This window comes from Stigmatopora nigra, chromosome 3 (assembly GCF_051989575.1).
Source record: "Stigmatopora nigra isolate UIUO_SnigA chromosome 3, RoL_Snig_1.1, whole genome shotgun sequence".
Classification (NCBI taxonomy): domain Eukaryota; kingdom Metazoa; phylum Chordata; class Actinopteri; order Syngnathiformes; family Syngnathidae; genus Stigmatopora; species Stigmatopora nigra.
In genome coordinates, this window is record NC_135510.1 from 10175449 (window position 1) to 10192797 (window position 17349).

The 17349-nt window shown below is 38.7% G+C and overlaps 1 protein-coding gene across 1 annotated transcript; it reads right to left on the reverse strand.

The window, feature by feature from the left end:
- Window positions 1-289: 289 nt before the first annotated feature.
- On the reverse strand, window positions 290-16098 carry ppfibp2a (PPFIA binding protein 2a). Its single transcript, XM_077713672.1, has 22 exons — window positions 15492-16098; window positions 12883-13954; window positions 11330-11416; window positions 10671-10784; window positions 9090-9221; window positions 6721-6813; window positions 6053-6164; window positions 5559-5620; window positions 4915-4993; window positions 4653-4777; window positions 4488-4555; window positions 4343-4403; window positions 4016-4127; window positions 3397-3511; window positions 2933-3061; window positions 2665-2815; window positions 2335-2446; window positions 2177-2265; window positions 1991-2113; window positions 1456-1581; window positions 1173-1361; window positions 290-1011 (listed from the first exon to the last, which is right to left on the reverse strand). Exons 2-22 carry the CDS (start codon window positions 12928-12930, stop codon window positions 787-789), a joined length of 2352 nt encoding a protein of 783 aa, XP_077569798.1. The 5' UTR covers window positions 12931-13954; window positions 15492-16098; the 3' UTR covers window positions 290-786.
- Between the last annotated feature and the right edge of the window lie 1251 nt (window positions 16099-17349).

The following is a 17349-nucleotide window of genomic DNA, read 5'->3' on the forward strand; positions in this document are numbered from 1 at the left end:
TATGACTGACAAGGACTCCTAAACAGGAAGGGGCTAGTAGAGCATAGCAGATGATGTCAGTTGACATTCTGATGTGATGATTTACATATGACAACCTCTTTTGAAGAAACACAATGAGGTTATTATTTTGTCTCTTTTTTATTTATTATCTGTAATGCTGGGAATTATCTACATGGATGTTTTGAGCATGTTTCCATGCATCCTAAGGGTTAATATAGTATTAAATTGTATAATACTGGCTTTAACCTTAAATAACATGATTAAACATCACAAGCATAAGGCACACTAGTTGGAACCATTCAACAATAATTTATTATTTACAGCAGTACTTTGATGGTGGTACACAAGAAAAAATATCAGCATTGCAGCAAATAGTAGGGTTAACTTTTCTCTGAGAACTTTAAAAATATTTGCAATACAGAGAATAAGCAGATTAAAGTTAGTGTGCTGGAAAACACATACAAGACATGGCAACAAGATGTGCCATGGTCACAAATGCCCATACAAAAAAGTTTATTGAATCCAGCCGTAGCGTATAAATAAAGCATTATCCGGAGGTATAGATCCAAATCTTTTGCACCCTAAAAAGGGCTTTAAAAGCATATGGATTATTTGGAACATCGGTAAAAGGAATGCAGAGAGCAGCTTTCTCATCATATTTTAAACATTCATTTCAGAAGAACATTTCAAGCATTATACGATTTGAATATATGATATGCATTACATACCATTTAGGAATCCACATTTTTGGGTTGGCTTAATGTATAAAGCATGGCACTGTTTTTCCTAGCAGTTTTTTGGACTAGTCTGCCACAGCTTGCCGTCACTGTGCTCCTGCTTCTTTGGCTGTCTGTCCAAGTTTGGGCTGATACCCCTGCGCGTGGTAGAGGGCATTTTCGAAATCCCGTTCACAGTCAACAATCCACCCTCAATGGGGCAAATGTAGTCAGCAGATTCGTCAGTTTTCCTCTTTCTGAGGTGACTAAACTGAGTGAAGCCTATTTTCTTTGGCTGTAACACACACACACACAAAGGTCATATGCATTATACTAGATATTATAAAAAAAAAAAATCTATAATTCTGATTTGACAATGTGAAATAATCCAATACGAAAAACAATGGATAACCAAGACACCCACCCACTCCCCACCTCTGACCCTTTGTAGAGTACCTTGACTTTAGATGTGGTCGTGAGGGGCACGTGGCCTGTAGCATTGCCATACTCTCTCTTCTCCTGCGTGGCCTGACTCCCTACCAGCGTAGAGAAGGCTGTGGCTAGATGTCGACGGAGTAATGTTTTCTGCGGTGGAATATTTAGGAGCAGGGCCAAAGTCTCTGAGCTGAAGCGAGGCTCCAGGATCTACAGAGATACATTTTTACAGTCGTGGTTATGACACCAAGTTTGGGCCCTCACATCAGGGTCATAAGCATTAGTAAAGATGTAAATTACTCACAATTAGTCCTCCGTGGACACCACTGCCTCGTAGATTAGGTGCGTACTCTGCAAGATCAACAGCTCGAAGCCACTCCATTACACGATGGTTTGACCACTGCACTACCTCTGAAGGGGATGGCTGTTTCTAAAACATGAATTCACGGTACACAGGTTCACTATAAAAACAGTTTTAAGATTTTAAAACAAGGCTACTATATTGTTAATGTCCATGACACCTCAGAAAATTACAACAATAAATATTTGCCAAAAAAGGTTGACAGAAAGCAAGGAGATACTCATAAAGAATTAAGATAGAATTAGATCAAAAGACCTTGCCATCTCATGATTGCTTAAATTAACGGTACCAAGAAACTCACTAATTTAAAAAAATGAAATAAAATGCTTGTCTGAAGTATTAAAAATACATTTGTATTTGACGCCCCCTTGTGGGAAAATTCTGAAATAAAATTTCAGTATATTATGTAAGAAATGAAAACAATCGTCATAACCCATTAAAACAAAGCAGTCCCAAGCCACTGTGCACACCTGCTTACCTCTTCCCCAGGCCTACGTCTGAGGCAGTGGGGGTTAAACTTGTTAGCGTGGAGGACGTGTATAGCACATTTAATACTGAGATGATGGAGTTGACTGGTCACCTTTAAACTCAAGAGGTCATTCTGAGGAAATGGAAAAGAGAATATAAATCTCACATGCAAATATGGATATGCGCCAAGACTTACCACTGTGAGGTACTGTATCATACGCCCGTCCACACGAGATTCATGGAAATGATCTTTATACTGAGGTAGACCAATGTCATCCAGCCACCCTAGAGGGTTTAGGTATCCTTTGAGTATAGATTTGAGTTGATATACATACATAGAAGAAAGTGTCTTACGGGTGACCCAGATGTGGTCCAATTCTGATGACTTCTCTGTGATTTTACTGGTGAACGCCTTCAATGCCAACTCCAACTTTTTCCTGTGAAGAGGGTGCTTCATACCCACCTCCTGAAGTTACAAAACACACTTACAAAACTCTGTTTCTATTTCTTTGATATGTAATTCATGTTCTAAATCACAGTACACACTGTTTAAACTAGCAATTCACATACATTCACATCTGTATTTATTTACAGGCCTACACCTAGTCACAACCATTTTGGTTATAGGATAATGCAAATGTGCTTGAGCACTTATTTTTGTGGTACTGGATATTTTTGTCTCACCTTTTCAATTTCCAGAGGGGTGGCAGAGAGTAGTGTCTGGCCACATTCAATCCATTGCCTTGCAGTGCTGACATAGTGGCCAAGACCATAGTCTTCTAACCAGCCACACACTTGGTCTTTGGTCCACTGGCTGAATGGAAGATTCATGTCACTACAGAAAAAAAGGAGAAGATTGGCATATTATTTGTATTGTGGATGCTGTTAAACTCAAACATGTTTGAAACCAATGGCTTTGCTTTGACCTGACCAGTATGTTAAAAACTAATACCGTGCAGATTGTGGTGATTCTGGAGTGCGCGTCAGTCTTGGTCCTGCTGTTGCACGAAACCCTCCTCTTTTAAAAGACCCAGTATCTGGATCACCTGCAGTGACACCTCCAGAATTGGTTCTTCGAAGTCTATGTGGAAGAGGCGATAGGTAAATTAGTCAACTGATTTTTATCTTGTATTCATAATTCCCAGAATGTGTTAATTCAACAATTTTATGAAATCAAAATCCAAGATGAACTACTATCTTTTGCCTCCACCAAAAGAATTTTGTTGTACAATGAAAATATCATTTTTGTGGCCCTTGTCAGTCTCGGCCATAGAATCGTTATCATATCTGAATCAATTACAAAGATGAATCATTGAATTAATACTTAATTGTTGTCTCATTACCTATGCAGTGGAATAGAAACTAACCATGATTCATTGTTAGGCTACCCAAATTCAATCAATTTCCCACACTTACTTGCCCCAAAGTCTCTTGAGGCTCCGATTGGTCTTCATGTATTCTGGTGATCCCACATTTCTTTGGCCTGGTGGACTGTGTGTCCCAGTGGAGTTGTTTACTTTGTCCAACTTGGCTGGGAAAAGTTAGAAAACATACAACTGTTGTTATACAGCATCACCACATGAGCCTTGATACTGTATTCAGGCTTGTTGAAAAGCACAGCCATACAATAAAAAAGTAAATGTTTTGATAACTTAAAAAGCTGTGCCGAAAAGCAATGACAGTTATTATGACATATAATTGCTCTCAACTATATGTAGATGTGTGTGTATCTAGTATATTTACGACAGTATATATGATAGTTTATGTTTTATTTTTAATATATTTGGAGTTGGTAATAATAGTCAGCAGTGGGTGGAGTTGGATTGTGTGCAACCATCACAGAAAAGGAAAGGGTGTGTTTGGTTGGGGGGAGAGAAAAAAATAACATCCATATCCTGATTCTCGTGTAACGTCCCTGCAATTACTCATGATCAAAAGTAAATAAGTCGTTTTGGTTACGAGGGAGTGGCTTGCTCCAAATATAAGTTGTTCCTGGTAATATAATATGTTGGATTGTTAATATCTGTATATTTACTTTGGCTGGAGTCTCCATCTTCACTATCCTCTTGAGACCGTTCACTTTGGAGCTCAGTGTTGCTCTCTGTGGGGGAGGAACGAAGGGGCAGCTCTGGACTCCTAGTTTCCCTCTGGTTTAGGACCACACAGATACAAGAATATTTTGTTACTAAGGTCTAGAAAATAAAAATCTCCTTGATCAGCATTAAGACAGGTACACTTTTACTGGTATAGAAAGTAGCATTCTGAATCTGAGCAGTTGCTGAATGGTTCTGCATGTTTTTGAAATATGAACTCTAACAATTCAGTGATCTTAAGCAGTAGGTAGTACTATATGAACCATTACCTTTGGTGTCTGACCACTTGTTAAATCAGCCATGCTACTGGATGATGTCTGCGTCTCTGGCCTGGACAAACATTGGCAGGTTTATGAGAGGAAAACACATTCTGCCATAGATTTATTGTCATCAAGGTGATTTGGTGTGAAATACCTGCAATCCCTGCTTTCCTTCTGAGACAAAAATGATGTTTGATGTGAAGAGGCACTATTGGTGGAAACCTGAATACAAATAAATAAAAATCAAATTAATTACCATCTCAGTTAGTTGGTCCTACAAATGAATGTGTGATAAGTAAGCAATTTTGTTTATACACACATCAGACTTAAGATCCACGGATTTTGCACTGGCAGAATCCACATTCTTTCTCGAATTTCTCTCATCTTCCTCACTACTGCTTGAAGTCGTCCTACCGTTCAACAGTGAACGGCCACCTGGTGGCGCTACTGTAAGAGAAGGAAGGGAGAACTGTCCATGTGCAAAGATATATCCTTACATGCAATGGTTGTCTCTGATTATGCTGCTAGGAAAAATTTTAAGAGTATGACGGAGAAGATGCAGGTGAGAAATGTTTGCTCACCTGGTCTCGCATTGTGTGTCTGATCTCGGAATTGCTTGCACTGGTTTAACAGCAGAGTGAGTTCTTCAATGCGCCGGTCCTCCGGAAATAGGATCGAGAGAGTGTTCAAGGTCAGCAAAACCCATTAAGATTTTTATCTAAGCTTAAGAAACCCACAGATGCTGTTTCCTGTTGCTTTTGACCACTAGACCACACCAATATCCCTCTCGCCATATGGTCTTCATGAAAACAGCATCTGCAGAGGGGGATTGACTTCGGGTCGACTTGAAAATCTAGTTGTGGTGACCAGCTGCAGCTTTTTTTTCTTTATTTTGTATTTTTTGAAGTGATGCCCAAGCTTACTCCCAAATTAGGCCTGGCAGATCGAGGCCTACTTAAGTGTGGCTTTGCCTGAAATGGTTGGCCTCGGGGCGTGTATGAGTGTTTTCACCAGAGCTCCCACATGTGAACACACGCCTGCAAGTCTTTAAAGTCCCCATGAGGGAGAATACAAAAGCAAAGCTGTGCTATAATTGGATGGAGGGTGGTGCCTATGAGCGATGACGACATCTTGAAAGTGCAAGTTATCGTGTTCGTGGTGATGCTTTGGATATAGCATGAACCCAAACCGGCTGCTATCTATTTAATTACAGACATGCTCTTACCTTTTCATCATTAGCAGCTTCCAAGGATTTAATGTTGCTTCTAAGTCTTTGCAGTTCCTGCTCTATAATTAAAAGAAATAGAGTACATTTTCAATCATTGAATGCAGTTTACTTTTTTCTTAGTTTTTCGTTTCCTTTTTACAAATTTACCTAATGATGGGTCAACCAGTTTTTGTTTTGATTTTTCACCAACATTTTCACCATTTCAAAAGTGTGCCTCAAAGAAGAATGGCAGGTTTAATTACAATAAACCCAAACTACTCTGCAATTCCAATTCAGTGTATGACACACCACCAGCTGGTAACATACCGTATTTTCACGACTATAAGGCGCACTTAAAAGTCTTAAATTTTCTCCATAATAGACAGGGCGCCTTAAAATCCAGTGTGCTTCATATATGGAAAAAAAATAAATGTGTCATTCATTGAGGGTGCGCCTTATAGTCGTGAAAATACGGTATATTTAATATTGGTAGGCAAGATTTTCTTCCTTACCTTTTTCAGCACTCGCAGTGGCTAGAGGAAATCTCGCTGGAAGCTGAGTATGCAAGCTTTCGATCTCAGTGTTCTTATTAAGGAGAAGCTGCTGAAGGCTGCTGATTTCCACCTTTGAGTACAGCAGACGCACCATTACTGTTTACCTCAATTAGAAACTAAGAACTCATGCAGTTCTGTAATGTAACTCACACACAAAATTTCACTATTTAAAGATCACTGTACGCAAGAAAAGTGGTGACTTACAAAATTGTCCATCTTTACTTGTAAAGTAATAATAAGAATTTATTCTAGATGTTGTCATTAAAAATAAAGTCATTTCTATTTGGACTTTATGATGTTAAGGCCATAAAACACATCATAAAAGAAGGAAAGGAAAATATAATGTTTGGGAGGGAAAACATCTAGAAGTGTCTTGAGAGTGGGAGTGATGGAAAAGTATAAAGTACAAGTTATATAGCTTTGGCAAATTACAGAAAGTCATAATATCTTCATTTTCTTGTTACTCCATATTTAAAAGGAAAAAACAGTAATCATGATGCACATAAAATGAGGCTGACTCACATTGTCTGGCACATCCAAAAGCATTGAAGCAAGTAGAGTGGACAGTTAGCAATGGAATCTGGACACTGATACTGTTATGATTCACTATAAATTCAGATGTTTACCTTGTTGGCCTGGAGTCTTTTCTCATACTCTAATTTCTCATCTTCCAAGTGTTGAACTTTGTCTTTGAGAATCTTGAGCTCCCGCATCAAACCCTACAGCATAAAATGTATAGTATTCATCAGACGGATTACATGGCAGATACCACTTTAAGCAATCAATCCAGATTCCAAAAAGAATGTCATCTTTTTGGTTGATACACTTTGTACATGCGTGTGCATATCAGAAGAGCAATGACTGTTTTAAACACAGAACAATGAATTCTGTGACCAATAATGGATATTGCTGTTGGCTGATGTCTACTGTATATGTTTCATTCAGTATAAACGCAAGGTTATACACGCAAAAGAAAGACAAAGCATGCCGTGCACAACGTCACAAGCCATGCATCAGACTATGCATACGCTGTCTCCTCCATTGTGTCGCAGCTGCTTTGCATCAGAGCTATTCTTATCAAGCCCATGTGCAGCCCCCTGCTCTAGTCTGAGCTTCACCTCTGCGGCCGAGTTACACGAGGGGTCGACCTGCGAGTCCTCTGGGGATGTGGAGTGGGTGGGGCGTGGCTTTGGTGAGCTGCCGTCAGCTGGGTTCTCAGAGGCTTTTTTCTCCTGGATCTTGCTATTGATCTCCTTCTGAAACCTACACATCTGCTCCTGCAGCTCACTAATGAAATTCACAACGCTCTGCCGGGTGCAATGTGGAAGGGAGAAAAATTGGAAAAGTCTTTTAGAGGGGGGAAAGTGAAGTAAAGGGGATGATTTTATCTATGTTCAGGCTTATGCTTAGGGTTTAGTGACATGTTGTCTCAAGAGAGGCATAATATTTGATGATTATCTTGCATTTTTCTTTGAATCCACTTGTTTTTCTCACCTTTATCATTTAGACATGAACATTGTCTTAATGTGTTAATCTAATGGCTAATGTCCGATTTGTTCGGATTGGGCAGTCATGATTTAAAAAAAATCAACTTTAACACTTAACTGCAAGTGTGAAAACAAGTTAGTCAGGAACTGTAAAGCAATTAACAATTGACAATGGAATTTTGTTTTTACAAATATGTTGTTCAGAGAATTCAGTTGACCAGCTAGGAATAGTTCACATTCGTAATCACTACGAGTTTTTCAAAAAAAATGGTGCCAATGTTCCGTCAGAGTCTTTGTAAACAACGTCCAAGTTATGCTAGGACTGTGGACAGAAGAAGACTCACATGGGGTCCATTGCAGAGGATATGACAGATGATATGAAGCCCCTCCATAGCTAAATTTAAACCCTCAGCTTACTGGTTGAAAGGGGCAGGGTCTTCAACATGCCATGTGTGTTTGTGTAGTAAAAAACACAAGACCCCTGTTAAATGTTCAAAGAATTTCATTTTTTTTCTTCCCTTCTTTTTAAATCCAAACAGATGTTGCAAGGAAATGTGCAACGTTCGAAAGTGCTTTGGAAAAAACGCTGCCGTCTGCAGTCATGATCAACTCTGTGATTTTTTCTTTACTCCCTTGTCAAACAAACTTTTATTCACATGCATTTGAACCATTTCACCTTATTCTCGACACACACAATCCCTACCCAAGAGTTGCCTAGATTCTTCCTAATGACTCTTTTAATCTTTGCCAACCTGCAGGAACAAAACCTTGTAGCCTGTGAAGTCTCACATGTGTTTCTCTGCCAATCTAGTCAGCACTACTATGCTTGAACTTTTTTTCAACTGAGGACACAAAGGCTCTTTGACTGGCTATGTTTTGACAGTAACATTACAGCAATCTGTCAGGCTCTAACTGTACTTCTCCTGGGTTTCATAACAGCCACTAAAATGGCCAGGTAATCCATCAGCAATGTGACAACAATCTTCAACAAATGTAGAGTTCAGTTAGAAATGCGAACAAAAATTAAACCGGTAGGTTACTTTTATTCCTTAAACTGAACACGTGTTTTTTTTTGTGACCGTTTGTCTTAACATCTGTCCAAATAGTGTTTATGGACTTCAATAAAATCAGCAGCCGAGTTCAAGACCGCTATATGGGACAGGTTTCCGTGTGTTGCCTTTTCATTTTTGGCAGACTTTATTCAAATTTCCAAAGGTTCTCCAGACAGAATTGTCCCAGGGGATTGAAGCTAAACTCACTCCTTCCTTGAAAATACGGCTCAATGAAAATAGAATATAGAGTTCTTTGTTCAAGAGTTGGACTCACTTTTACTTGCAAAAAAAACAAACCCAAAAACAATCCAATCAAAAAGTTTCCAAAACCCAATGACCTCTTTGAGAATGAAAACTAAAAATGTTTTTTTTTTTTTTTTTTTTTTTAAAGCAGCATTTATGTACCTTTTATTATGGACATTGTTTTAACGTATGGTTGACATCCAAAAGCCCTACCTCTGCTTTGTGTTGCCTCTCTCCTCCATTGGCATGTTTCTCTTCCATGTCAGTCAGCTTCAGCTTCAGGTAGGACACCTCCCCCTTAAGATTCAGCTTCTGTGTTTCCAGTGTTGTCCTATGTAGGAGTTCCTGTCATACAGCAAAAAACACTTAAATACAAACAGTAAATGCACACAGTGGTATGCGACACTTACTTAACAAAGGCGACATTAGGTATGAGGCTGTACAGCAAGCCACACGGTCTGTAATAACAGTCTCCTTGGACAAACCCACTGCGTTCAGGGAGCTAAATATACACAACTCATGACCACTATTTATAATGCCTATTTCACTGCTCACTCTGAGAGCACTGCAAGTTTAGCGGGAAATATAGTGTGGGGAAAATGGGGCTTAGACACGCAATGTTCTGAAGTAGAAGCATAATAAGAATTAAATGTATAATTAGCCTGTCAGTTTGAATTTCGGCCAATCAAAGCTCAAGCTGTGATTGACTGTATAGGTAATTTTCCACCTTGAAACTTCCATAAAACCAAGCAGGCAGACTGAGCTAATTTGGTTCATTTCTAGCAGGTGCTAAATCATTCACCTACAAAAAAATCAGCCTAAGGAGCAGGACGGCGTTTTTGGAACAATGACTTTGGAAAATATCTGTCCTTTTTTTTTACGAAATCATGTGGAAAATATTAGAGCTTTGTCACTAAGAAAAGATTTACGGCTCAGGTCCAAAGCCTCATAATGACCATGTCTCAAGCAAACCGGTACTGACTGCCCTTTCATATGCTGCACCCATAAAGCTCTGTATTTAACAATGAGACCTGTACAGGGAAATTGTCTTGTCATGGTACAATCATTATTTGAATACTAAAGTTCAGGAGGAACATTCAAATAGGACACATTTTATATTGCATTACCTTGGATTGTAAATGCCTGCCTATAGCAAAGCAAAAGTTGTTTCCCACATGGCAGTGAATAGTTCCCAAGTTTTAAATGTCATATGTACTTTTCCATGGTGAGTTTAATGGTGTATAGTAAGTTTCAGGTCAAGAGCAAATAACTGCAAGTGGAAGATTATTTCTGTTCCAGAAGTACAACCTCTAACCAATCTCACGCACATACCGCTACCTTTTTAAGCTTTTCTTTCCTTCTTATGCCATTAGTCAGTCTTGCCTACCCCACCTCTTTTTCTTTATAAATGAGCGAGAAAGCATGAACAGAAAATGTGGTTAAAGGTTAAGGGGTGTGGCTTTTTAACTCTAATCACCTGCCCAGACAGACCAATCGAGTTCATCATAAACCAGGCTGAAACACCCTCCTGGAATGAGTCTGGGCATCCTAAATATTTTGTTCCAAGTTTCCAAGGTAATATGTGGCTCAATAGGGTGGAATTTAGAAAGGAATGTCTTCCCAGGAAGCAAAATATATTAGCCGAGACTGACTCTGCAGCAGTAATCTGTTGCAAATGACTGATGGAATGGGACAATTATACTATAACATTTTTTAGACTGATTAAAGTTTTTGTAAATCTTTTTTTGTTTAAGACTATTGTTCAAATAGGTGAAAGATAATGCAAAAATTCACCTGATGCAGCATCTCTTCTGTTGCGTTGAGTTTGAGCCGATGCTCTACCACGGAACTCTGTAAGTCACTGATTTTTACCTCTTGAGCTTCAACCTGGTCTGTCAGCACACCCACCTGTTCATGTATGAAAAAAACAAATATTTGTAGTTGGCAAAAGGACAACTTATTGGATCACCAATGTAGCCTTTTATTATAGCCTAGATATTGATCTACTGTTTTGTGCACACAAAATATAGTAGTTTGAAATCATGAATGGTAGAACTCATGCTGTAACATTCAATTGGGGCTAGTTCGCCCACAGTCTTTTATATTATTGTATCTAAGAACTACATAAACAAAACAATCCAGCCACTTTTCTCACACAACCTTTTTACAATGCATGTTTGTGTACTCGTCTTAACGCGTCTCAGGTATGTACTTAACCACAAGTCCTTGAAAAGCCATGTTGCAATCTTTGCACAACACACTAGAGTACTAATAGCACTAATGCTATATAATAAAACTTTGTTACTGCCAATGGATTATGCAACATTTATAGGACAACACTCTGATCTACCTATGCCCTTTGACCTGTTTTGAGCCAACTATTTCAAGGGTAGTTTCATTATATCTGCAATAAATCTAGTCATTCTTTTGAAGCATAGATAATGTTGTCTTGCCTGCAAAATGAGTGATTCTTTGTCTCCTTCCAGACGTGATAAACGCTCCGTATAGGACTCACTGTTGTCTGATGACTGGTGGTTTACCTAAGGAATATACAGGTCAACTATTAAGCATACTTGTGGCACTGCAGATTCCTGACACAGAACAGTTCCCCAATAGGTCAAATCTGGAATTCTTCAAGGCTGTAAAAACTCTTAGCAAATATATATTCGAAGCACCCCTCCATGCCTCTGCTTCTAAAAGGTTTACTGGTCCATTTTCTTCATCTGATTAGTGTGGACTTGAATACAGCTCTGTTGCTTCGCGCATGTTTCGAGATATTTTGAGCCATTATTGAGCTAGGAAGCCATTATTGCAGTCCAATGAGGTACATTTACTGGGAAATCTTCACAAAACCACATTCTTGGAAACACTATGTATTTCAGCCCTTGCCAAGAATCCTAAGTCGTTTGTAATCTTTTTCCTTTTTTTTTTAACCCAAAATGGTCTTTTCCAAACATTTTTTCAACACTAACTTGCATAATATTAGTAGGTATCACGTGCAAAGCTTTTGGTACCCACAATTTTCATTAAAGCTTACTTTTGAATTATTATATTCCTTACTTTGAAGTCTTATGCACCCCTTAAAAAAACCTTCTTATGTAACTCCTTTTAGCAAGAATCAATATTCGGTGCATTGATAGTACAAGTTTACAGCTTCAAAATGATTCAGATTTCGTGTTACTTTTACAGTATGTTTGTCATTTTATATAGCAATATCTGCATCATTTGATACTTACCATTAAAGAGATGCGTACAAGTACAAAATGAGTCACAGATCACATAACCTAACAGTTGTATTGTTTTGAACTGCTCCTGCAGAATTTTGGCGACTTGCCAGAAGAACTGTCAGCTGTTACTAAACTGCAACTGTTTGTTTACATTTAAGACCAAACTTGCAGCAAGACAAGGGATGTGGTGAGGCATGCTGTGATTGCGAGAATTCCAGCATTTGTTATCTGGGCACAGCACATTGGAAATGCTGTGTACCAAAGGCCAAGGGGAAGGGAGTTCTTCTCTTCTATTCTAATTAAATATTTTTTATCATCACATGATGCCAAGTTATTTTTAGGAATGGCAAATAGTTGTCCAAACTGTCTTAGAATGGTTTATATTGAACCTGGGGCTCAGTGGATAATTAGCTAACATTTTAAAATCACATTTAGGTTAAGTGTATTTTTATGAAAGGGTATCTCTTGTGACTGTAAATAAATATAAACTGAAAAAAATGGTTTATGGTTTTCCTTTGTTTCCTACTGTTTTTGCATTATTATAACCTAATGGATTCAGCTCAATGACTGATGACTCCCTAATGGCATCATGATGGGGCTCTGTGTTGACTTTAAAAAATCTAGAGTTACTGGAAATGATTGAAACTCACATGCACATAAATTCTTCTTGTTTATGTTGGTGGATGTGAATGTGTGTGAAACTTTGCAACAAATGAGGGGGAAAAAGGGGGACACAGTAGTAGTGCAAGAGTAGGACATGCATGTTGATAGGGTCTTACCTTTCTAAGCCATGCAAAGTGTTTGTGGAAGTCAATCTCATGCTCCATTCTGCAGGCCCATTGTAGTAATCCTGGCTCTCAATGTTGGATTGTACTGAGAGAATTTAAGTTTGCTTGCTGCCAGGAAGGATAACAAGAGTCCAGCGTCGTAAGTCAGTTCCAGCGATAAATCCTGACACTTGTAGACGTGTGTGCTCCTCTTGCAGCCCGTCCACAAATCTTGCTGCACGTAGAAGGGCCCTTGGTGTTTTTTTTCAGTCTGGAGCGAGTTTTTGCGCCGAGCTGAATTACCCAAGTGATGCCAATTGGCCCGACCCCTTTTCCTGTTCCTACCTCTTTTCTACCTCCTCGGAATTGTTTTGTCTTCCTCAAAATGACTCCAACTGCCTCTTTATGCACAATACTGGCACTTTTACTGCTGTCATCTTCCTCCGTTCTTGCTGTTGTTCTTACTCTCTGCCACTCTGGCCAAAGGACCTCTTGGTCTTAAACTTAAACTAAACTGCAGCACATGCTCCTCAGATGTGGTGGTGAGCAGAGGCTTCATAAAGAAAGAGGAGGAGGAAGGAAGGAGCAAGCTTTGGGAGTGTAGAGTTCATAGCAGTTCAAAGGAGAAAATATGGTAACAACTGTGAAGCGAAGCCAATTGTTGGAGAACAGCAATTGCCGCAGGAAGTTAAGGCAAGAAAATTGAGGTATAAAGATGTGGGGACGGGAGGCAGAGTGGGGGGAAAATGGCATTGCTTGCATTCGAACAGGAACTCTGGTTCTCATTAAGGCCATCATTCATCTAACTCCCTCAGGACATGCTATTCCAGATGTTACTAATCAGAATTATAATATGAGACTTAAAGCTTACATTTGTAGTAGTAGTCTGTGGTGTTCATGATTTCATTGGATATCTATTTGCTTCTGTCCTAGATGATGCACAATGTGTCATATGCTTATGTAAATACTACTCCCATTCGTCTCGTCATGCTCGTATGGTCTGTGCTTTCTCTGGGTGATTTGTTATTTGGATTGTTTAAACATCACGTTCAAACAGTACACTGAGTAATGTAGTTTGTCAGGCCTGCAATCAGAGTTAATTAAGCCAGTTATTTCCATAGTGTAGTGGTTATCACGATCGCCTCACACGCGAAAGGCCCACATTTCAAAACTGGGTGGAAACAAAATGCGCTTTGGGTTTTATTATTTGAATTGTTCTTCAAGGGGTCACTGGGTCGGGTGACAGGCGGGCCTGCGAACAAACTTGGTTGAAAGATTTGTTTCCAAAGTGTAGTGATTATCATGTTTGCCTACCATGCGAAAGGTATCCATTTTGAAACTGGATGGAAACATAGCGCATTTGATTTTAGGATTTTTACACGCCATCTTAAAAAAGTATACTTTTCAAATTCAGGTTGGTCCATCTATGAGGAGTTTACATGTTCTTCCCGGGCATGTGTGGGTTTTCTCTGTGTACTCTGGTTTCCTTCCACATTCCAAGGACATGCATGGTAGGCTAAATTGACCCTAGGTATGAGTGTGAGCGTGAATGGTTGTTTGTCTTCTTGTACCCTGCGATTGGCTGGCCAGCCATTCAGGGTGTCCCTCACCTCTGGCCCCAGGTCAGCTGGGATGCCCCCAGCACCCCCCACGACTTTAATGAGGATAAAGCAGTTCAGAAAATGAGACCATTATTAAGGGCAGTTCCTGTTATTTCCTTTTGGAGGCATTATTGCACTGCAGCTTGATTTTTACAAATAGTAACATACAGTAAACAACATCACACAGTTTAGAGTCCTGTAACTTCAACCTGGTCATACACCCTCAAATTAGACGTTTAATTTGCGTGCCTCTATAATAACAGCCTGAGAGTTTAAATTGCTTTCACTTCTTTGATACCAAAGTTAAGTCAAACACCGGAAAGAAGATGATTGCAACCCTTTAAATTTTCACTGACAATCTGCCATCAGGCGTGTTAGGGTCAAATAAGTATCCAAATAGCAGGGCTGCTGCAAAATATTTATGGAAGTGTGTCTTTTGGTTATGAGGGAATTAAAACTAACAGGCAGCAAAAATGTCAAAAATGTATCACCTCTTTGAGAAAACAGGGCAAAGGGACTATCTATGTTCATGCACAGTGAAAGACTAAGAGGCCACAGTATTAGGTTCACTAGAATAATCTAATGAGCAAAAGAATCTTAACATAAACAGGATCATTTGAGATTTATATCATTTGACTTTATGAGGTATTGAAAGTATTGAGAGCTGTTTCTGATAATTTCAATAAACTTATTTCAGTTACACTTGAGAGACAGTATTTTAGGAACTGCTTAGCAGGATATAATTTAGGATATTACAAAAGATTCTAACTTATCGGTAACATAAACACAACACACACATAAAATGTATAAAATGTATCTGTAGTATAGTGTGTCTAAAGTAACAGTTCAGATTTCAGATGGATATTTAATAGTTAATTTAATTCTGATTCCTTTTTATTTTTAAAGATGACTTCTTCCATATTTAACAGAGCAGTTCTAAATGACAAAAATGGTTGTTTGATGTGTTCCAAAGTAAATAAACTGTTGCAAGATTAGAAAACTTGGAATGGAAATTCTTACCTTAAAAATAATATCCAGTTGCTTTAAGGTAGACTCCAAAATGTTGCATGAAATTGACGCCATTGCAATTGGCTGTCAGTTGAATTGGCCCAAGGAGATCCACATGTATTTTTGTTTTAAGAGGTCATTGTGTTCTGTAGGAAGCTGTTCTCCTCAGAAAACTTCACTCGGTGTTCCAGAAGCTGTCAAAGTATCTGGCTAACGTCCCACTTGAAATAACACCCTGACTCCAACTTTGGCTTTAAACACACCTCTCATTTGTGGCACAAAATGTAAACCCATTGTCATTATATTCATTCAAATAGAAAAACAATTTTCATAGTTAGAATTCTAAAGTTATTTTACCCTCACCGTTTGCATTTAATTATGCTGATTTATGACTCCATGACTTAGACGTACAATGAACAATGCAACTAAATGGATGAACCTTTATATTTAAGTCTTCATGATCAAATGTGTTAAAATAACAATAGTAAAATTGAGGAAAAACAGCCTAAATAGGCGTCTAACAAAGAGAGAAAACACATCCACACCGATGCACACAAGCACAGAAGTGTAAAATACAAAGACAGGGGTTGAAGACATAAACGAACACCTGGGTCACTTGAGCCAGAAAGGACACAGCAGGTGAAACTCATTTAAAATCACACACACACACACACACACACCCAGCTACCAGACAACAAACCCAGCAAAACATGACAATAAAGAGTTACTACTGTCTATATGAATATAGTTTTATAGACAAGCATATACTTATATCAAGCAAATAGTTGTGTGCACGTATATATATAAGCAGTAATGCATAAATTATTTTCATGTTCGTTTAGAAAAATGTACATGCATTGGAATGAAAAATAAAAAAATAAGAGTCGAGAGTACGCTCAAAAATAAGGATGAGAGCACCATCTACACAGAGGGGGAAAATACTGTAATAGACACCAAAAACAGCAAAGCCATGTAATATCTTTTGTGCTTAAGGTAACAATGCAGCAAAGTGGCCCGCAGGACATAAATTGGTGTGAAGTGATATTCAAACGCTAATAAAACCATGGGTATGAGTATAAGGTTACTGTGTAATGGTATGTCTCCAAGGGTCTAAAGCATCCAGTCGTCAAATGAGCCTCTTAATATTGCTTTACAGGTTTGACTATACTACTTACTTAAAGCTACTTCTAATCTTGCAAAATGTGCATCTCCAGAATGTGCCCACAAGAAAAGTTAATAGAGATAATGAGACAGCAGCAGTGTGGCTTGACCAACCCGAGAGAAAGCATTTTGGAAGCCAAGAATATGCAAATGAGTCTCACACAAATTCCAACACTTATCACTATGAAACAAAATGAGTGGCAGTCAACCTTACATGTTTGGTAGAATTCATCATTATATATTAAACATCTAGAAAAAATCACAAAAATGCTCTTTTCGGCAACATAAATCATAGCTTACAATGACTACAAATATTAATGATTGTTAATTTCCATCTATGCTAGCCCAGTACAAGAAAAAACTTTTAGATGGAATAGTTTTACTAAAATATTACATTGCAGTGTGACTGTATGAAATGTGTTGATGTAATGAGTATATGAAATTTTCATTGATCAAAACCTCAATGACATGTACTATATCTCCCATCTCATCTCATTTTCTGAACCACTTTATCCTCGTTAGGGTCATGGGGGTGATGGAGGCTATCCCAGCCTATTCCAACAAAATCCAGGCCCGAATTGGTGGCCGGCCAATTGCAGAGAACCACTAACTGGGATGTTTGATCCCTTTCAATGAGGCAAGACTGGAAATATCTGGTTGCCCATTTGTGACCACATCCATTTCTTATCAACACTGATTACATCATGGG

Coding starts and splice junctions, on each gene's coding strand:
- ppfibp2a (XM_077713672.1), bottom strand. CDS start 12,930: ATGGAGCATGAGATTGACTTCCACAAACACTTTGCATGGCTTAGAAAG. Junction 6,814..9,089: donor AGAGGCAACACAAAGCAGAG/GTAGGGCTTTTG, acceptor TTTATGCTGTAG/GGTTTGATGCGGGAGCTCAA. Junction 4,404..4,487: donor AAGGAAAGCAGGGATTGCAG/GTATTTCACACC, acceptor ATGTTTGTCCAG/GCCAGAGACGCAGACATCAT.